Genomic DNA, 23,207 nt, shown 5'->3' on the forward strand with positions numbered 1-23,207 from the left:
TATCCTAAAGGGATATATAAACAATTTAAATAAGTATAAACCCTTTTTTATATTTTATATTTTTATAATTTTTAAATTAAATAATAATAATTTTAAACTGTCATGAACCGTAACAAGGGTCGACATTCATGGAACAGTTAGTTTCGAACTGTGGTCGAGTCTACATGCAACATGAACTTTACAATAATGCTTTCATAACAACATTGGTCAATTTTGTTGAAATCAAATAATGGCCAACAAAGGTTAGTCCTTAATGTTGAAATAAACATTGGAAGAATAGCAAATCAAACATGTGAATCTAAGCATAACTTGATTAAGACTTAAAGTTTTTTGGGAGGAGGGAGGGGGAGGGGATAAAAGTTAACCTAATAGCATTTAACCTAAAAGAAATCCACAAAGATGAATTAAAAAGGGGAAACGGTAAAAATTAATAGATGATATATGTTCTCCTCAATTGAACAAACATGATTGTTAGCAATAAAGCAATAACATGGTTGATGTCGCTAGTGAACTTTGATAAAATGTTTAGAATCACCATTACATAATAGAAACAACTCCCACCATTCACTAGCATAGGATGAAATGAAAACTAATAGAAAAATAAATTCCAACATATTTTAAGAGATGATTTCTTATTAAGTTTGTAAACTCAAATCAGTCTTTCTCAAGTATACCAAAACAATATCTGAAGTCTGTAGTTCACTCACAATCAAACAACTTTTAGTTGAAATATGAAGGTTGAGCTTAAAAAGGTCTCCTGAAAACTAAAGCCTAAAAAAGTATTATAGTGGCATCTTAAAAAGGCACTCCAATTGGATAAATCCTTTAATGATGTAACCTTAGAAAACCTCATGTTGAACCGACCTTTTTAGTTTTGAGCAAGTTAAACATAATGAGATAAAAATGTCAGATACTAACTTCAACATTGGTCAATGAATTAAAACATTATAGTATATGATCTTTTATAGTTAATCTAACATATTAAGTTAGTTTCCTTATTTGTTCATTAATTGTGCCTACTATATTCTCATTAATTTAAATTGTTGCATATCATATACTTTTAGAGCATTCATGTCTAGTCTATTTAGCTACCAGGAAAAACACTTATAATATATTTAACTTGCCACCCGATTTAAATAATAGTTGAATTTTTAAATTAAAGAATATGCATGTGTTAATTTACTACAAGAAACCTGAGTCTCTATTTTTGTACGTTGACTTTGTCACGAATTGTGTTTATATAGATTCATCCTCAACTTTACCACTTTCACACCCAAATGTAAATGTGGGCATCATCCTTTAAGACAAACTAAGATATTTTCGTGTTCAATAGAAAGAGCAACAAAAAGGATGAAAAAAAAAAAAATCAAAGCCCATAAGAAAGGACAAAGTAAAAAATTCTTACTCATTGGAAAGGAGAATCCAAAGGAGATCAATTATTGTAAAGACACAAATTGTGTTTTTTTTTATTCCTTACACACTGGAAAGGAGATGTTAGTTGAGAGTTCAATTTTTGGTCCTATACTGTTGAGGAACATCTCTAAGCAATAAGTCTTAGGGGTTTAATTTCCTTAATGAATTGGAAATTGTTGTGTCAGGACATGATTAGAGGTGCTCTACTCGAGGACTCAAGGTTGTGCACATCACCGTGCTTTCACTATGGGCAAGTTAAAGCAAAAAAGTGGTATATGCGCCATCCTATCATAGCCATAGATTTTCCTTTTGATGCTCAATTTAGTCATAGTGATGGGGTGCAGGTCAGCCAGATTTGCAACGTGCAGTTGTTTCAGAGACTGACCCTGCCAAAGCAAAAGATCAATCTTGATTTGATTCACTCCCAACAGGCGTGTGGATAAAAAAAAAAAACTAGTGTTTTGAAGCTTGCCAAGTTGACGAGTGCTCGTTTCATCCCTTTCATTGGGAGAATTGACCCGTGTGAGGTCCACATTTTGATGGAGAATCTGGAGTGCACTTTTGAGTTCCACAACTGTCAAGAAAGTGAGAAGGTGAAGCTAGCCACCTAGAGCTTTAGAGGAGAGTCATTTGGTGGGAGATTCAGAAATTGACCTATGGTATTGTTCCTATATTTAAGGAGATCAAGGAGGCTATCAAGGGTACACATTATCCCAAAGCTTTCCAGAATGCCTTCGACAACAGGAATTCTTCAGCATTAAACGGAGGGATTAAGTGTAGTAGATTATTGTGTTGAGTTTGAGTTGTTCTCAGCTTAAAGTGATAGCAAGTCTCAGTGTCAGGGCCTAGGTTGACAACTAAGTGGCCCACGCTCAGTCTAGAGAAGGTGCCACTAGAAAGCCCTTCCAACTGCAGGAGGCTAAGACATCTAGAGCCAGCCTAACAAATCCAACGGGTCAAGATTCTTGTCCCTGAATGGGGTCAAAGTAGATGTTCCTGCTATGGTGGTCATGGACACAAACATTTGTTTCTACTGCAAGCAGCCTGGTCACCATACAAAGATTGTGCGTCGAAGGTGTAGCATCAACTCCTAAGGCCTCATGCTCGACAGAGTCAATCTCAACAGACCACAGAGGGGTCAACAACAATACCCAACCAACCCAGCAAAAGTATCTATCAACCCAACAACATTATCAACAAGGACCAGTAGCCCGGATAAGAATCCAGGTGCCCGGAAGGGTCTTTATAAGGAGTCTCAGCGTGGAGCACCAGGCTAACCCGAATCATTACTACTCCTCATCCTGCGGTGCTACCGAACGTGACCAACGCCTCACTTGTGCAACTAGGAAAGTTCTAAGAGGAGTGCGCTGCGCTCAGGACTTCCAGATCGGCTCCATGGGTGTGGTTTTTATTGTTATTACAGTCTTACATTCTTGTATTTCATTTATATATATTTTGGACTGTAAGACGGATTTCTCCGCCTCCGAACAAAAGTTCAGAAAGGAGACCATTGGCAGACAGACGTCTCCTGTACATAGGCCTCGGACGTACTAACCCTAGTGGGTTAGGAACCAAGTAAAATCCGCGAGTCCTTGTCTATTGATCTAATTCCGCTACTAGTCTCTATGATAGGTCATACTGTTTTTGGTATTCTTGCTGACATATTGATTGACTCTGGCAGTACTTTCATTCAAATCACCTCAATTTATGATCAAGTTGAGGAGACAACCAACACCTTGATTTTGTGGTTTGACCATCTTGACACCTATATTAAGATCAAAATAGGAGATAAGGGGTCGTTATTGAGTTTAATAATCATACTTTAATGGTGAATTTGTTGGTCTGGACTTCACATCATTCTAAGAATGGATTGGTTATCACAAAACAACACCATAATAGACTGCTGAGTTAAGATGGTAGCCTTTAAACCTTAACATCAACCTATTGGAGTTTGTTGGGATTCGAGATTTATATATCTATCACCCCACTGCTCTAACCACCTCAGTTGCGGCTGAGTGTGAGGGTTATCTGTTATCTATAGTGACCACAGAGGCACATGATACAAAGCAGCTATCTGAACAAGTTTAGAAAGTTAGGATGTCTCAAATTGTATTCCCTGATGATATGTAAGGTTTACCACCAAGGTGAATTTTCCATTGACCTGCAACCTGGCACACAGTCCATTTTTATGACTCCTTATCAAATGGCAGCGAAGCCATTGGAAGACTTGAAGATTCAGTTGCAAGAAAAAAAAGGACAGCCCAATGCATGTAGTTCCCACCAATACGAGTCCTAGGGAAAGGTTGGACCACATTGGATTTATTATACGCAATCTTATCCTGCATTGCAAGAGGCTATTTCCACAACTCGAACACGTGACCACCAGCTCATACGGCAACAACTTTATCATTGTGTCAAGGCTCCCCTTCAACTACAAGACTTTATGAATAAATGGTTATATACCATAGTGATAGTGTGTCACCTTACAGTGCATCGATTGTCTTCATCAAAAAATTGGATAAAACTTTGAGGTTCTTCATTGGTTAGCAATTGAATACTATGACAATAAAGAACAAGTACCCTCTGCTCAAGATTAATGACTTATTGATTAGCTCAAGGGTACATGCGTTATTTAATTTTGGATAAACATGAGGTCAAAGTTAACCTAAGGGCTAGAGATGATGACAATTAGAATACGATTTCAAGACCTGATATGGTCATTATGAGGTATCAGTAATGCAATTTAGACCCACTAATGCCTCGGTGGCTTTCATAGGCCTTATAAAACAATGTTTTGAGTACTTAGATTGTTCTATGATCGTCTTTAACAATAGTATTTTTAATCTACTCCAACTCTAGGGTTAAGCATGAGGAGCGTCTTATATTAATCATTGAGACTTTACAGAGAGAGCAGAGAGAGCGATGACGACGACGACGACAACAACAACCACCAAGCTTTATCCCACTAGGTGAGATCAGCTATATGGATCCTTCTACGTCATTGGACTTTATCCCCTACTATATCATCATTTATATTTAAATAAATTTTATTTTGTTTTATTGTTGTTAACAAAATCTTTTTTGATCTTCCTTGTTTGATGTGCACATTTGTCATAATTTTACATCGCCTAATTGGAACATCTATTGGTCATCTACGTACATATTTGTATCATCTTAAATGTATCTCTCTAAGTTTTCCCTCAATAAGTGCAACTCCGACTTTTTCTTTAATATTTTCATTTCTTATCTTGTCCATCCTTATATGTCCGCACATCCATCTTAATATCCTCAACTCTGCAACTTTTATCTTCTACTCATGTGCTCAAGTCATAGCCTAATATTTAACTTCATATAACATAGTAGGTATAACCACTATTTTATAAAACTTTAATTTAAGTCTTAGATGTACTTTACGATCACAAAGAACACTGACACTCTCCTCCATTTCAACCATTTCGTTTGTATTCTATATAAGACATCTCTCTCAATCCCTCCATCCTTTTATAGAAATGATTTTTCATCATCTCCTATCTTAACAATTGTCTCATTATATCTAATATTACTAAAAACTCTAAAGGGTGAAGCCTAAGTCAACATAGAGATGAACAGTTTTTAAGACTTTCCATAGATTATACACATTTTATGAAAGGATTCTCCAAGATTGCCAAACTCCTGAGTATATTGACTAAAAAAACAGTGAAGCTTATCTAGGATGGCATTTATGAGGCAAACTTCCTAGAGATAAAGCAGACATTCTAAGTGGTAAAGTGCCTGTAATATCATCTAGAAATGATATGTTTGTTCTTTATAGACATTTGGATTAGGGGGAGCAATGTTATTGCAGCATGGTCAGGTTATAGCTTATCTTGACGCCAGATTAAGGATCAATAGCAGAACAATCCAAACCCATGAAATCGAGCTAACAACCATCATCTTTAGCACTCAAGATTTGGAGCCACTATTCTAAAGGGGGTACATTTGAGATATTCACTCATCAAAAAAAAAATCTGAAGAACCTCTTCACTCAAAAGGTAGTGAATATGCATGAGGAAATGCATTGAATTCCTTAAGGATTATAATTAAACCATCAACTGCCTCCTTGGGAAGGCTAACATTATGACAAATGCTCCAAACAGAAAATCCCAAGGGACGATAGCACTCCTCAACAGAATTCATCAAGTTAGTCCATTGAATTTTAGAGTTAGATCTGGTTGATGTTGGCCGGATTCAGCATAGTACTCTCCTACCCACCTTTTCAGCTTCACACCCCCACTAATGGCCTCCACCATCTCCCACCAAAGCTCAAACAGTGAAGCGGTGAAGGCATGCAACATCCTCATACAACTATCTAATAGCAAGGGTATATATGTTTCTCCAAGAATATATGACATCACTGATCAAGTTCCAAATGAGCAATGTGGAGGCATAATAGCAAGGAGCTTATCGAGGAGATGCTGCATAACTAAAACATTTATTGACACAGAGTGAAGATCTTAAATAAATTTCTGAAATCAAAGGCAAATGCCTATAATTGACCAATGTGGTAATCATTTTTAATCAACTGAAAAAGTTGAAAGAGACACTTAATCACCTAGTATGTTACAAAAGATATCACCAGTACAAAGATCTTGAGCTTTTGTCCATGTTTCATACAAAGAAAAGTACCAAAAAATACTCAAGAGAAGTGCAAGAAACTATCCATCAATCCTCTATTGATGTGGCTCTATCTAGTTAATGAATTTTCATAACCTTAGGAGTGTGTTTGGTTCAAGTTATCATGCATAACCTTGATAATGTGATTACCAGATAATCACATAACCAAGACTATGGAGAATAAAACATAACCTAATGTTGTTTGGTTTAATCTTAGATAATGCAATAAAAACTTATTTGTTTAGAGATTTTAATGTATAAATTAGTTTAAGGGTTTAAGGGTTTTAGGGCTTAGGGTTTAGGATTTAAGGAATAAAATATATAATAATAATATTATTATTATCGGTGATATATATAAATAAATAAATACGGATAATATTTTAAAATTTTTATTACTTTAGAATTTTTTTGGGATAATTTTATTGGACTTTAAACTAGATTTATTTAGTTTATTTCAACTATAGCTAGAAGTTGATTGATTCAATTGACCAAAGTTTTAATCAAAAACTTATGTTTAAAAAAATATCATCCCTCACGCACACAATTGTGCGCCCGCCACCGCTGTCATCATCTCGCGCGCCCACTACCACCTTCGGCCGACCGTCACGCACCCGCTGCCACCTCTAACCGTCTCGCCGCCATCTCGCGAGCCGCCTGCCACCTCGAACCCCCAGCAAGCCTTCCGCACGAAGGAACGACGGCGACGTCAAGCCGGTACCGCCCTCGCTGCTCGTGCTCGATGATTGGTCGTTGCTCGCCCTCACTGGTCGTGCTCAACGACCTACTGCGGTTGGATTCTCGTTAACTCCAGAATCAAGGAAAATCTTGCTTTGCCAAAGTAATCGTATTCCGGGTTACATGCCCCTTTTTGCTAACGTTGATTGATATGGCGGGCATGTTGCATTACTTGGGAATCGCTCATTACATAAACCAAACAAGATTATATAATATAACCTTGGATAGATAACCAAGGTTATCAATAATAACTTTGAACCAGACGCACCATAGTTGTTAAGCACTCCAGTTGTCATTAACTAGTAAACCATACTTTGACTAAAGAAGCCAAAGAAGCATAATTCTTACCATACTTTGGCTAAAGAAGACAACGAAGCATAATTCTTACCATTCAATTTCTCTGTGATGATGGTCATAGAGTCCAAAAAGCTTAAGGAGGATGCAAATGGAAAGCAGCAGTTGAGGGTCCAAACATCTTGAGGAGGAAACACATACTAATTGTAGAGAAAGGGCATCAAATTTGTAAACAACTCTTGAGAAGGTGCAAAATTTAGACACAAACAGAAATTTCAGTGTAAACCGAAATTTCAGAATAAACAAACCACTCCAAAGATTTCTGCAGCAAAACCAACAGAGAAAGCTTGATGATGGAGAATAATCAGGCTTGGATCTGATTTCTGGTAGAACAAGTGGAAGCACAGCAGTAATAAAGCCAGATTAAAGAGAAACAACCCACAAGATTAGATTTCTCAGTGTAAATCAAAGAACAAAAACAACACCAGAATGAAGAAAAAAACAGTGGATAAATGCAGTAATTCTGAGATATGAGCCATCGAAGAATCCTGATTCAGTGGGTTGCAATGAACCAAGTATTGTGAGGTCTTCGAGAGGGACTGGATGCTCTTCTTCTAACAAACAGATTGAAGAAATTAACTCCAAGATCTTTCCAAGAGCGAACAAATCAAAGAACTCTGCTCGCAGAAGAATGGATGCAGAATCACAATGGGAAGAAATCACATGTGAAGCATGAGTTCATGACAGCAGCCATGCTGAAGAGAATGAAATAACAAACATAGCTTGCAATCGCACAAAGGCGACCTATCATGAGGAAGAATCACATGCAGCAATCTGCAATGGCTTGAGGAAGAAAGCTCGTTGCAAGGAAGAAGCAAGTGCCATGATGATATTGTTCATAGCAGGGTAGAGGTATCAGCTCTGAAAATCCCCTCTACCACTATGTATTATCTAATTGTCATTTTACAGATATTCCCTATATGCATCACTGTGATTTATATTGACAAATATATGCCCAACTATTTTCAGTTAGATCGTTAACAGTCTCAAACCAGGATTCACCACATGTAGGGCATATTTAACATTGAAAATCCTATCAATAATATGACCAGAACTGAGGTGGAGAAGACGATGAAAAAATTCCATGGTTATAAAACCATTGATAATTGTCACATTTTAGCACAAACTGTTTTATTTGATGTCATCCTAAAAATGAATAAACAATAAAAGATTAACGAAATAAAAGGACAAAAAGCAATACCAGACTATCAAATGTTTATTGATTAAAAGCAAACATCAAAAAGAATTGGCAGCATAATATCCAAACAAAAAAAACAAATTAGTGTTCCAGAAATGTGAAGGACATTAAAAGTATCCTCCAATGCTACAAGAAATAGACTGAAGCACTTATTGCACCTATTTAGTTAGGGAAAAGTTTGAACAGAGGATCATGATCAAGAAAAAAAAGAGATTTTCGACGTGTCAAACCTTCAAAATTACAGGAAGGCTGGATAATGAAATGGAAGGAAGTTCTCTCAGTTCACTATTAGCAGCACGAAGTGACTCATCTGCAATGTGTAGCAAAAAACTGATCATATACAGTCAAATTACAGATTACAAACAGCAAATACTTTTAAAGTGTATGATACACAACTAATAACATAAAAAGAGAATAGAAAGTAATAGCCTACAAAATTCACAGAGACAGATTGAAAGGGAAATTATCCATAAGCAGCCAGGTACTCAGTTGAAGACAAGTAAAACAAGAAAATTCTTTTAGAAAAAAACTGAAATGCCCATCTAAATTTACCTACATAAAAGAGTTGACAAGGAACATATCGGAAAAACATTACTACAAAAGAAAAACATCTATATTATGCCTAAGATAAACGGTCATGCTCACAACCTTGGTTTATTGTGTATTACCAAGACCTTCCTAGCATTCTGGACACCACTCAAGCTGCAAGGGTTGTTTTCCTTGCAACATTATGTAGATAAAGAAAATTTTCTTGATAAATAAAATAAAATGTAACTCTGGAAAATCAAAATTACTCCACAGATTGTCGTGTCATGGAAATTCCAATCCCATTAATCCATAAAGCTACATAACATCAAAGAATTTAAAAGCATCCATTAGCAGTAAAGAGGGAGAAAAAGGAGAGGAGTAAAGAAGTAACCTTATCACTGATATAGAGAAGATTGGACTTCTTTTAGGATGAAATTCAAGATCTTGCACACAACTAGATTTCATATAGGCTTTCAAGTATCCATGGAAAGGAACAAAGGAAAATGAAGTTGGTTTCAATTTGTATGATTGAGATATCTGAATATATTACAAATAAAAATGAAAGGAATGCATCCAAAAGTGAATACCTTGCTATACAACTCAGGCTTCTATCAAAGAAACAGAATTTATCTGAACCAGATCATTGACTGATTCATTTACCACCCTCCCTTTCGTGGAGAATAAGTACTATGGTATTTCTGTTGCTTTATATATTTATCTCTTCTAAGATCTAGAAATCCTAAACTTCCTTTCTGATATGATCAACTAACGAAAACTTATCCTTTTTTCATACTCTTTCATGAGATGAATATCAAAAGGAGACTTCTGTTAGGGTAGGAAAAAGTGTAACATTGAAATGCACTCCTGACGCATAAAATCAAATACAACAACCTTTATTTCATAGTACTATCCTGAATTTCATGTTATGCAAAAACAATAACATTTGTTTGTGTAAATTTTACCCCTGCACCCTCTTCCCTCTTTATATCATATCTGGCAACAGTATCCAATCACCTACTAGTCAATTCAGAATCATTTGAGACAAAAAAAAAAAATCAATCATAGCAAACCAAGGGTATCTGCAGAAAGCAAAGTGCTAAAACTATATATACAACGGCTTCTAGAATCACTTCTACTGTCACCTAGCCCTATCAAACAAAGCAAATTCGCCACAGATAGAGGAAGGAAAGAGGAAGAGAATCTTAAATTCAAAAAATAATCTATTAAGGCATTAAAAGACCAAAACAATGTAAGAAAATGGGGGGAAATCAATTTTTTTTAGTGAAATTGCCAATACCCAAATTGATACAATGAAGGGAATGGCACTGGATGATATCTTTGCTGCAAAATGTTTCCTTTCACCAATGTTTTCTTTTAAGGAAACACGATCAAAGACAAATGGATAATATTCAGAGCAGCCAAAGATGTTTTTCCTCAAGAAAGCATAGAAAATGAAAGCAAAACACATGGTAGTTGCACCTAGATGACCTAAGTCATTCTGGGGCTGGGGTTGGGGCTGGGGCTGGGGCAGGGCAGAGTACACAAAAGCAAAGAACCTGTGGTGCTTCTAGATGAATACGAAAATTTTTGAAATTGATAAGGGTTGCATGAGTGCTTGCCCACCACCATTGTCCTACAATGTAGTGGTATCCAAATCGCAGGCCTAAAGTAGTTTGTCAAGACTAACTAACATTATCAGACATGACAAAAATTGTCAAGACAAACTAACATTATCAGACATGATGAAAGTAAAGGGACTATTCATGGAGGCAGAGCCCATCCACAAACAACCTCAAAGAGTTGAATTACGCCAAAGTTGCCTTAGACATTTGGTTATATAGTAATTAGAGCAATTTTTTGGAGCATTAGGAAGATAAGAGGAAAAGAACTATTGAATTAATTAGAAAGAAAATAGTTATTCTATATACAAGCCACTAACATAAAGATAATAGCCTAATAAGTCATGTGATATATTTACTCTTAACACTTCCCTCATGTTGGAGCATAGGCATCAATAATACCCAATTTACTACACAAAATAATTCACCACTAAACTCTGGTGAAAACACATAAATATTCTCTTATTATTTCCCTCATATGAAGACAAAAGAAATATGAAATTCACAATAATGAAGATAAAAAATTGTCAAATTGTGAATAAAGATATTGATCAATGAATAAAGATCTAAGCCTTCTACAACTTTTCTGAGAGAAGATATTAAATGAAAGAAACAGTTTCTAACATTTACCACAAGAAATGAGAGAGAAAACTACAAAGAAGGAATTGGCAATAAAATAAAGTTGGGGAACTTCAACATTAGGCAAAAGGAGGAGAGAAAATTTGAAACTTAAGATAATGGAGAAGAACAATGGTTGCGAAGGAATGTTGGTTTGCTGTGATGAAGAGATAGTGTTTGCACAATGGGAAGGCGATACTAAGTTTCAAGTCTTTGATTAAACCCCATGCTATTTGCATCCCCCCCCCCCCTCTTTTTTTTTGTTGTAGCCTTTTCTGCTTTCTTCTCTTTTAATCTTGCTTCTCTTCGATCAAATTTCTATCTGATGTTTGTATTTTTGATATTTATCATTGCACCCATTTAAAAAGGCAACCTACATTGTTATTTAAACTACAAGCCTTTTCCTTACTATTATGTAGCTAACTTATTTTTGCTTTTCTTTTTTTGTGTTCTTTTAGCCGACCCCACCTAGTGGGATAAAACTTGATTTTTGTTGTTGTTGTTTGTACTTCTTTTATGGTCCACTCACATGCTTTTTATCTGATGCTATTTACCTAGGTCTTGCTATGACCATAGCATTGCCTGCTAGGCAATTGGGCCTAGTCTAGCACAAGTGCAACAAAAACTAGATCTCTTGAATCTTGTGATGTGGACATCAATGTCAAAAGAAGGGCGGAAGGTTGAATGTCTTGATTGCGACCACTAAATACAAATCTCAATGGATGCATGCAACAAGGGCTTATGGGATCTAAGTGAATTACCATTTTAGTCAAGAGGCACCAAATTTGAAGATGGTCTTCATTGCTTAATGGTCATGGTTTGTGAGGAAGATAATGTGAAAGCGACAATGTGCAAACTTGCTTAAATTTTGGAAATGTTAACAATGCTAGATGGAAGTTGGTAGTAGGAGCAACCAATGAGTTCAAAGGCCATTAACAAATTATATGGTTAGGATGAAACAATCAACACATCCCAATCAATCAATGACATGAGACTAGATATCAAAACTCATTGATGAAATTGTCGCACTTAAGATCTTATCACAATGAGATTTGTACCATGGTGAAGATGTTTGATATGTTCATATCGTATTATCGCATTGAGAGATACATCTCAATAGGTTTCAACTCTAGGAAGAATTCAGAGTTGCGTCTATTGAAGGAAAACTCCGAAAGACGCGTTTAAGATGATATAGATATATACTTAGACGACTAACAAAAACCCCAATTAAGCAATGTGAGGTCATGTTAAATACACACATTAATCGAGGAAGAAGAAAATCAAAGAAGGCTTGATTAGCAACAATAAAATAGGATAAAATTGATTTTAAATATAGATAAGGATATAATAGAAGATCGAGCTCAATAGTGTCGAAAGATCCATATAGCCAATCCCACTTAGTGGGATAAAGGCGAGGTTGTTATTGTTGTTGTTTTAACAGGGAAACCATTATTATTATTGTATATAATATTTTTGAATCAATTTTGTAATATGATTTTTTTTAAGTTTGCCACCACACTCATTTTTTAATAAATGAAGATGAGATTTCAAATATGACTCATATTTGTTTTAAACTTTTTATGTTTAATTTTACCAATTTTTATATTTGAAGATCTCATTTCAAAGAACCAGCTAAATGAATTATCAAATACTTCTTCAGAAAGTAAACTCTTAAGGAAACAAGGGCTCAATAAGCCAAGCATTGGATTCTTTAATAGATACATTAACACGTCCTGTGTTTACTTGGACCAAAGGTAAAAAAAGAAAAAGAAGGAAAAGAAATAACGTCCTCAATTTATTTTGTTTACTTGAAAGGAAATAGAGAAAAGGAAAGAATTCATTTTGCTCAATTCTTCTTATTTATTTCTGCCTGAAACAGGCAGAAATGAAGGGAAATAAATTTTAGCATCCAAAAAACACAAACGACTAGTTATTATTATTCTTTTGACTTTGTCTAAGTAAAAAAGAAAAATGAAATAGAGGAGAAATAAGATATTACAATTCTTTTCTTTTATCTAACTTTCACTTAAACTACTTCATTTCTCACCTATTTCCTCTTCTTCAAGTAAACATGGCATAAATGATAACGTTGGGCATACATCTACATGAATTTAGAAAACCTTGAAACAGATCTTATCTCAATAATTAGATGATTAAAAGTGAATATTGTGCAAAACCATTTGTTACAGAAAAATTATGCCTGACAAATTTTTGACCTTCTACATAATTGTAAAATAAATACCAAACAACATAATGGACAACTAAAGATAAATTTACCATGTGATAGTAAAGAGTGAGAGACTTCAATATTTTCTGATGCTGGACGAGGACCAATCTCAATATCTATAAAAGATATAAATGGAGTTGTAAGCAAACTTCATTAAAAAATATATTTAGAAAAAGAAAGAAAATTTACACATTAGCTTACCGCCAAGACTACTAAAATGAAGGTTCCTCTGAATTTCGCACACCTGGTCCCTGAATATGTAAGAATGATGTCCAAGTAAATTTCAAATTATACAGGTTTAAAAAACAAAATCCCGAGATGCAGCTGAGCTAGCAATGCCAAAATCAACTACCATATATAACAGCATCCTGGAACCTCTTGGAAACTCAGTGCAAATTCCACATCTAGTTCTGGATCCTTCCATGAGATTATGGTCTCTATAAAACAGAAAAGGGAGCTTCAGAAACTCATGCAAACATTTAGAGACAATTTACCAGCTTACATATATAAATTAAACAATAGCATCACCTTCTTGCCTTCGGTATATATCATTTGAAGAGATGCAATGTGAAAGTAAGATTTCATCATCTTCTTCATCAACCACAATTAGGCCAAGATCCTCAGTTCCCTTAAATTATTAGGATGTCATCAGATCAAATGGAAAGGAAAAAAGAAATATGTTTAAGTATGCATACAAAACAGCTAACTACAAAAAATATTTTCAGGAAACTAAATGTCAAAGTATGTTATTAGGCTAACCGACATGTGTGCTGATTCAAACCAGAACTTTGAAACTGTTGATATTTTACCACTGATTGGCACTTCCCTAGTAGCCATCATTTTGTCACTTGGGACTAGTACTTTGAATTCAAGATATTTATTGAATTTTTAATGGCATCATGACATGAAGTTGAGAGGGAGGAAGGGAGGAGGGGGGCCACCAAATTGTTATCATTCACTATTGGAGATTGTATTTGTGGTTTTTCAGGTTCGTTTACTTCAGAGGAGGGAAGTCAGTATTAGTAAAGGAAGGGAGGAGGGTCACACGGAGAAGGCTTCTGTTGTGGGAAAGGAAACCTGAAGAAGACCACTGAATCAATTTGCTCTAAAAAGTCTTCACCTAAACTTAGACAGACATGGAGGGAGGGAGGGAGGGAGAGGAAGCCTATCTGAAATATCCACTATAGACATAAACTTTTAAGTTCAGAAGTCAAAATTGCATTTTTTTTTCACTCCCCCTTCTTAACTCTGCTTGTAAGTCTCAACCATGACTTCCTCCATGATGCTATCGCCCTCAACCTAGTCTTTGTGGTAGAACCATTCTCATGGCCCACGGTACACTATGGCAGTTCTCAACAAACACTGCCTACAACAGAGAACAGGAAAAAGGAAATAAAAATCATGGAGATGGGTGGATAAATGAAAGGAAATAAGATTTAATATTTTTCTCAACAAGGAATTATCCTACAATTTTGAATTCTATCCATCCAAAAAGAAGAAGAAGAATACATGAAAGGCAGCAGCACAACATGGAAAACAAGGGAGGAGGTGATGTATTGCATATTAACGAAAAAAGTGCTATGGGTTTCGGTCATTGGTCATCATCTACGACCATAAGATGGAGGTTGTGGATAAGTAGATGAGGGAGAAGCAAAGGATAATTTGGTTATTTCTTTCCTTTCTTTCTTCCCATTGCCAACACCTAAGTAAACAACTTTGTTTCCTCCTTTTCCTCCCCCTTTTGTTCCCTCATTCATCACCCTCCATCCTCTCTAGCTGCAGTAACCATTGTATACATAGTCTTAGACCTAACTAATTATTCATAAATATAGGTATCAGACAACGTCTAGTAGCCTTGTTATTTACAATACCACTATGCAATCAATATGCCCAATTATTTCTTGTATCTAATAGTCTTTATGATGACAAATAGGATTTGAAAAGTCCAACATGCTTATATGCAAACATAGATGACATCTTTACTTTACAAGACCATGGTGTTCGATAACATCAGTATAAACAAAATGCTATAACCCATAACACTCAGGAACATTACCTTACAAACCTACTTATTTTTCATTTACAAACTTTTTTGAACCAGCAAAAATAAGAGTGAACTAAGAAACATCAAGAAAGGCCTTAACGCATTTAGACAAAATGAATAGGAATTGCTTAATTGCAATCTTCAAACATAATAAAAAAATCAAACATTAAGAAAAAATACATAAAGAGAGTGAAAACCTCCAAATAATCAACCCTGACATGCCCTGTTCCATGGTCATCCCAATTGCCTTCATCATTCAATCGGTAAACCTTAACACGCTAAACCATTTTGTAAACAAAATAGTTAGTGATACAAAATTCAGACAAGGTCCATCATAGTTGAATCAACAAAAAAAATCAAACCAAAGTGATAATATCAAACTAAATAGTAAGATGGATAAAAGGATCTATAAATTATAAAAAAGGGAAATAGACCGTCAAGATAGTCCAGCTACTGTGATTGTTAAAAAAACTATTCAAATGAAGCTTATCCATATAATAGAAATGTGGCAAAGAAGAGGCTACAAGAACCTTTGGAACATAAAAGAAATCACAATTCACATCATATTTCTTAAAGATATGAATTGGTCTTGCAATCAAATATCATCCAGAACCACCAGAGATTAATCAAACTCAAAAAACGCTAAATAATGAAAACCATGATAAGAGATGGAGATACAGATGGAAGGTCAGTAATAAGCAAGGAAAGAAAAAAGAACTGTATAATGTCCATAGCAGATACTAACTCAGGACTCACAATCAACCATGTCTGATTTTGCCACATTTATTTCACTACATTTCTCACCGTGTTACTTGAACTTAAGGACCAGTATCCAATATAGGCGTGGATCTAATTGTCCGTCACCTCGTTTTAAGTCCTTATATGTGGTCAATAGAGATGTCAGTGTTTGTCACAAAATGTCTGCGTCTAGCATGAATATTAGAATGGGTAAAACAAAGAGTATCAATAGCATAGTTTCTTAAACAAAGAGTATCAATAGCATAGTTTCTTATCCAATGTCACAGCAGAGAGTGACAGAGAGTAGGAAGGGGGGCAGGAGACAATGAGTTAAAGGGATATATCAATGAGTTAAAGGGCTAAATGTGAATGATGCAAATGCTCTATGAAGAAAATAATATAAGTCTCTACATATTTTATTGCATTACCTAACATTCTGTAATAAAATTTCGTATTATAGTTGGCTCTCAACTAACAAACTGAACATCAAAATCTGAGAAAGGGAGTTTTCCCCCTTTTTCCTTCAAGAGCAGCTTATACCTTAGAAATTATCTTTGTGCTCTGAGTTATCGAAGTTTGGCACCATCATGCTGTGGTAAGTTAATAGGTATCATCTGTGAACGTATCTAGAAACCAAAAAAATAAAAACTCGACTAAAGTAAATTTAACATACATTGTTAACAAATCCTGCATTATTAAGAGCCTTCCACAATAATTTAAATGGAAGCATCAGGGTATATAATTTAACCCACCCACCCACACTAGGAATTATCATATTATCATGGAGTTGCAGCTCTAAAAAGGTTTTTTTATACAATTCAAATTAGGTTTTTTTATACAATTCAAATTTCTAGATTTGAAAACTTCGACAAGAAATATTCACATAATGCATTGTCACTCAGTCTTTGCTCTCATTACCAAACATATAGTAAAATTGATAAGACAAGCTGTCTCTATTGAAGGATCCCTCACCATCTGTACTGCATTATGTGAGCAACAACAAAGTAGAGAAAGTGAGTCAAAAGTCCAGTTCAGAGAAATCTAGGCATTTTATTGAGAATTATAGATCCGAAACGAAATTACCACAGCACAAGAAGATACATGCAATAACCAAACCCATACGTCCTAAATCAAAGCAACGAACACGATAATACGTTCGAAACCCAGTAACATTACATCAACATGTGTGACAAAAGTTACATTAACTCGCAGAAAATAACATGAATTTCAAAGGTAAAGAAGCAGTAAAACAAAGTGAATGTTTGCACAAATGGCGCGAGCACCCAGTACAAACCAAGAAAAGGAAAGTAAACCAAAACGAAAACGGACAAAGTGTTTCGAGATAGCCAATAAGCGTGCAATTATGAGAATTCACTACAATAAGCTGCCAATCACAATACTAGGGCATCGAACAAAAAAGCCCAAATCCCACAACACGAAGCAAGATTTCTTGCATCGGAAAAAAAAAAAAAGAGAGAGAGAACTAACCAGGGAGCTGGAAGCGGGATTGGGTGCCTTGCCCCCGGTGCCCATCACCAGCCCGCCGTCGCTGTAGCTCCTCTCTCGCGACGAATCGAGGGGGAGGGAGGAACCCCGAAAATTGGGAAAAGGGCCGGCGGAAGCGGAGTCGGCGAGGAAGCGGCGAAGGATTTAGGCGGACAGGGCGGTCGAAACCCTAACGGCCGCAGGAGAAGCCCGACTCAACCTCTTCTTTCCTCTTTCGACTCCATCGCTCACGCGGTGGGAGGCACACTGGAAGGAATCGTCAGCGAACGACTTTGCGTTAGCTTTGTACGGCGTTACGAAAATGCCCCCGCTGCTCGCAGAGCGGCATGGATAAAGCCGTCTCGTTCGAGGTAGGGTTCGGGGAAGTAGAGGACGGGTCCTCGACGCGAGGCGTTTTTGACTGGTGGAAATACCTGAGGCCTGTCCTGGCGAGGCAGCGAAACTACCGAATTGCGTGTTGTTACTAAAGAGGGTCGGGAGGCGGGCGCGGCTCGGCCGTCTAGGCGCAGACATGGTTCGGCGAGATGCGGCCAGAATCAGATTGGTCTCTGTGTGGGTCCCACGGAGCACTGAGAAAACGGGCTGGAGTTTTCCCATGTCGCGTCTGAATCGAACGAGTGATCAGTGGCTTTCGGGCGAGGACAGGGCCAACTCACGCGTGACTCAGCATATTTTTACTCGATTTTACATTCTCTATTTAATTTTACAAATTTATTTTTTCTTTCTTTTCAGAATTTATATATATATATAATTTAAATTGTTGTTAATAAAAAATATTTTTTTAAAAAGTTTAAAACTGAGCATATGATTTAGTTCCTTTTTCGTCAGAGAAACGTATTTATAAGTTTTTTATAGTAAACATAGTTCTAGATTTGAAATAATAAACAGATAATAATTTTTTAATCTAACACCTAATAATTTGAAATATTAGGGTCCTTATACATTTAAAAGGAAATTACTACAAATTTTTTTATAAAAAAAATACTTAATTTAGAATCAGCTGATGAGCTGAATGATTGGTTCAGGTAGCAACAGTAAACCACAATCTCAATTATATAGATAACAACAACCATAATAACAATATGATAACAATAAAATTTATACAATATTTGCCATACCAACTAACAATTTACACCAATAATATTAACAATCTATACTAACACTAACTTAGGTTAAAATAGTTTCATATCAAATATGTATAGAAAGTATCTTTTTACAACATAAACATACTACATCATTTGATATGCAAAAGAAATAAACATATTAAACATTGTCACCAACGAGATTAATGATTTACTTAGTCTAGTTTGGATCTACTAAACTTATTCTTCAGGATCGAGACTGAAACCTCTACTCTAAATGTATGAATGTCTTTTTATATGAAATTCATCTTCATATCGTACAACAAATGTCGATAATATTACATTATAAAGGTGTAGTAATTGTTGCAATTTTAAAAATTTCAATAACTTAGTTAAATAGTAATTATATAAATTATATAATTTATAATGTAGCAAATTTACTTATAATATCTGTTGGAGATAATTAACTTTAGTAGAGGTTAAATCATCAAAAGGTAAATAATTCTGTATACCATCGTGCATTTCTCTTGCTTTACTGTTGGAAAAAAATTTCAATCTAGATGTCTGTCACACATAATTGGATGATTATAAATTATTGAAATATAATTATATATCATACTGCAATAAAGAATATTTTCAAGAATCATACTTATTGGATTAGATATGTATATATTTTTGAATATTTGATTGATTTAGTTGTCAACTTCGTTGATTTTATTCCATATAAATAATTATCTAAATTAGAAATTTATTTCTTACTTATCTAGATTTGATGGACATGTATATAATCTTATTATTGTGATCAATAATCTTTAAGTTATTCTCAAAACCTCATATAGTATCAGAGTCTTTAGCTCACACTCCTATTTCCTTCAAAACCTACACCGATGGCATCCTCGACCTCCTCCACTGCCTCCGTTATCTCCACAATGATAACCAGTACACCGTCCCCTTTACACAATCTCATCGCCATTAACGTGGCAGCCCAAGCTCCTTTGAAACTCACCTCCACCAATTACTCAGCCTAGCTGCTTCAGTTTCAGTCTCTCCTTATTGGCTATGATCTCATGGGTTACGTTGATGACTCCAATCCATGCCCGCCTCCCACCATCTCTCAAGGTAATTCCATGTCCCCAACCTTAACCATTTACTTTGGATCTGTCAAGACCAATTACTTCTCAACGTTATCATTGGTGCTCTCTTGCCCACCTTGATTTCATTCATTGCTGCTTCCAAAACATCTCTTGATGCTTAGACCACTCTTGCAAAGACATATACTACTCCTAGTCGTGGTCGAATTTTGCAATTCAAAGCTCATATCTCCAAACACTGTCAAAGGATCAAAATCTATCACTGATTTCATGCAAGACATCAAGTGCATTGTGGATGCTCTTGCCCTTATGAATGCCCCCGTTGATGATGAAGACCTCACTCTCAAGGTCCTCAATGGCCTTGACAACAATTACAAAAAACTCTCTCATGCTATTCAAGCTCGTGACACCTCTATCTCGTTTGATGAGTTGTATGAAAAACTACTCAACTTTGAAGCCCAACTCTCAACAAAGGCTGATGTTCCTCATACTCCAACTACCGCCTTTGTTGCTTTCCACTCCAGCAAATCATCTCATTCTAGTTCATTCACAAGTCAAACTCGCTCCTCCGATGCTTCAAGTGGTCATGACCCCCATCCTCCGAGTCCTTGGCAACCACAATCTTCTATCGTCGCCCCCAACCTACGCCCTTACCAAGGGCACTGTCAAGCTTTGTGGTGTCATTGGTCATTCTGCCAAGTATTGCACTTCTTACCAATATCTACTATGGACTCCACAACAGCAAGGATCTACCCTCCTCGGGCTTCAGCTTTGTTGGGTCCAAAGGATATCCGTATCTCCACATGGCATGATATTGTCCACTTTGGACACACGACTTCTCACCCGCTTGCTAACCCTGTACACACAGAATGACTCATGGACTCCGATGCCTCTCACCATGTGACTATTGATCTAGCCAATCTCTCTCTCCACTCTCTGTACGCTAGCTCGAATATCATTTTTGTGGTCAATGCAACTAGTTTATCAATCTCACACACTGACTCACTCACTTTACCTGTATCTTTTTCGCCTTTATCTCTTATCAATACGCTATGTGTTCCTTCCATGAAAAAACATTTAATTTCTATTGCCCAACTGTGTTGCACTAACAATGTATTTGTTACATTTTTACCTTCTTGTTTTCAGGTGAATGATCTATGAACGGGGATCTTCTTCTGCTAACAGGTCCGTGTAATAATGAGATCTATGTTTGGCCATTCTTCAAGCCCCTCTCACCTGCGTCAACTGTCCTCGACTCCACCATTACGTTGTTGTCCCTTTGGCACTATCGCTTGGGTCATCCATCTTCTAACATTGTTTGTCACTTAGTCTCTAATTATGTTGTTTCAGTTCCATCTAGTACTTTTTGAATTTTCATTGCAATTCCTGCAATATTAACAAAAGTCACAAACTTTCATTTTTTTATTCTATTATTACGTCCTCGTTGCCTCTAGAAATTAATTTTCTCTAATGTATAAACCTCTCTAGTTCTTTTGTTGGATGGTTATAAATATTATTTAATTTTTATTGATTATTTTTCTAAATATATCTAGTTCTATCCACTTAAATGTAAATCTGATGTCCTCTCTGTTTTCACCGACTATAAAAATCTTATTGAAAAATATTTTAATCAAAAAATTATCTCCCTTTACACTGATAATGGGGGTGAATTTCTTGCCTTAAAAACACTCTTGCTACAATCTGAGAATCTCCCACCTTACTGCCCTACCTCATATGCCCAAACACAATGGTTTTGCTGAACGATGACATCGACACATTGTCGAAATGGGCCTCACCCTTTTACACCAAACATCTATTCCACTCACTTTTTGGCCTTACGTCTTTATTACTGCAACCTATTTAATAAATTGTATGCCCAAAGTCAATCTCTTCATGCTCTTGTCTTTTGAAAAACTCTTCCACCGTTCTCTCAACCTTTACAAGCTTCGAATATTTGGTTGCCTATATTATCCTTGGTTACGTCCCTACACCAAGCACAAATTGGATCCTCGTTCTTTTGCCTATGTTTTTATTGGGTACTCTCTTACTTAAAGTACATACCTTTGCCTTGATATTTCCTCTTCCAAAATTTTTGTCTCTCGTCATGTTCATTTTATTGAGACTGTTTTTCCCTATGCTAGTTCTTCCTCTACTATCTCACTTGAATACTTACTCGATTTTACCTCCTCTAGTATGGTTTATCTATCCTATTCCATCTCTGCCAGTGGCTACACTCTCGCACAAAGATCCCAACTCGCACTCCATTCTCGCTCATGCTCCTAAATCACTGCTTCCTACACCTCCACATGCACTAGATGACCCACCACCTCCTACACCTCCCCATGCACCAGACGACCTACCACCGTCCTCATCCTCGATTCCTCATCCCATGACCACCCGATCCAAAAATCATATCATCAAGCCTAATACTAAATACTCCCTCATCATCACTACTACCCATGCTAATCATGAACCTACATGTGCCACCATTGCCCTTTGAGATCCACATTGGCGATCCACTATGTCAGTTGAATTTAATACTCTTTTTCACAATGACACCTATGATTTTGTTCCTCCTTAGTCTGCTCAGAATCTCATTGGTTGTAAAAGTGGATGTTTGGCATCAAACATCATTCTAATGGGTCGGTTGAACGCTATAAAACTCATCTTGTTGTAAAAGATTTTCATCAATGTCCTAGGATTGAACTTTTTGATTTTCATGACACATTCAACCCTATGGTTAAGTCGATCACCATTTGCACTATCTTGAACCTTGTTGTGTAGTGTGGTTAGCCCTTATGACAACTTAACGTAAATAATGCTTTTCTTCATGGCCCCTTGGATGAAAAGGTTTTTATGGTTTAACTCCTAGGATTCTTTGATCGCAACTATCTCACCTATGTTTGCAAGTTAAATAAAGTCATTTATGGTCTTAAGCAGACACCCCATGCTTGGTTTCAAGAGTTGCATGGATTTCTCCTTCACCTTGGTTTTTCAAACTCTTAGTCTGATGCTTCCCTATTTATTCTATATCGTCAGGGGTACACCGTATATTTTTTGATATATGTTGATGATTTGATTATTATAGGTAGTCATGCACCTCTCATCCATGATATTGTTAAGAAACTCGCGTCATGATTTTTTTTGTTAAAGATTTAGGGTGCCTATCATATTTTTTTGGTGTTGAGGTTCTTCCTTGTTCTCCTGGGCTAATTCTATCTCAACGATGTTATGCACTTGATCTTCTTACTCAGTTCAACATGCACAATTCGAAGCCTATCCAAACACTCCTTGCCACCACTATTAAGTTATCTTTTCATGATGGCACCGCTCACACAGATGTCACTCGCTACAGGTAAACTATGGGTAGTCTTCAATACCTGCTTGTCACTCGCCCAGAC

At 36.2% G+C, this 23,207-nt stretch overlaps 1 protein-coding gene across 1 annotated transcript in view; it reads right to left on the reverse strand.

The window, feature by feature from the left end:
- Positions 1-17,882, reverse strand: part of LOC141846203 (uncharacterized) — a 41,603-nt gene extending 23,721 nt beyond the window's left edge. Inside the window, exons 1-7 of the mRNA XM_074734200.1 lie at positions 17,616-17,882; positions 15,587-15,667; positions 13,874-13,973; positions 13,698-13,782; positions 13,547-13,596; positions 13,396-13,461; positions 8,584-8,663 (exon numbers count right to left, since the gene is read on the reverse strand). Coding sequence (XP_074590301.1) covers positions 8,584-8,663; positions 13,396-13,461; positions 13,547-13,596; positions 13,698-13,782; positions 13,874-13,973; positions 15,587-15,667; positions 17,616-17,660 — 507 coding nt within the window. The 5' untranslated portion in view covers positions 17,661-17,882. The remainder of the gene's footprint in view (positions 1-8,583; positions 8,664-13,395; positions 13,462-13,546; positions 13,597-13,697; positions 13,783-13,873; positions 13,974-15,586; positions 15,668-17,615) is intronic.
- Between the last annotated feature and the right edge of the window lie 5,325 nt (positions 17,883-23,207).

The sequence above is a fragment of the Curcuma longa genome, chromosome 15, assembly GCF_044706935.1.
Source record: "Curcuma longa cultivar G26 ecotype Majalengka, Jawa Barat chromosome 15, ITB_CL_G26_1.1, whole genome shotgun sequence".
NCBI classification, from domain to species: domain Eukaryota; kingdom Viridiplantae; phylum Streptophyta; class Magnoliopsida; order Zingiberales; family Zingiberaceae; genus Curcuma; species Curcuma longa.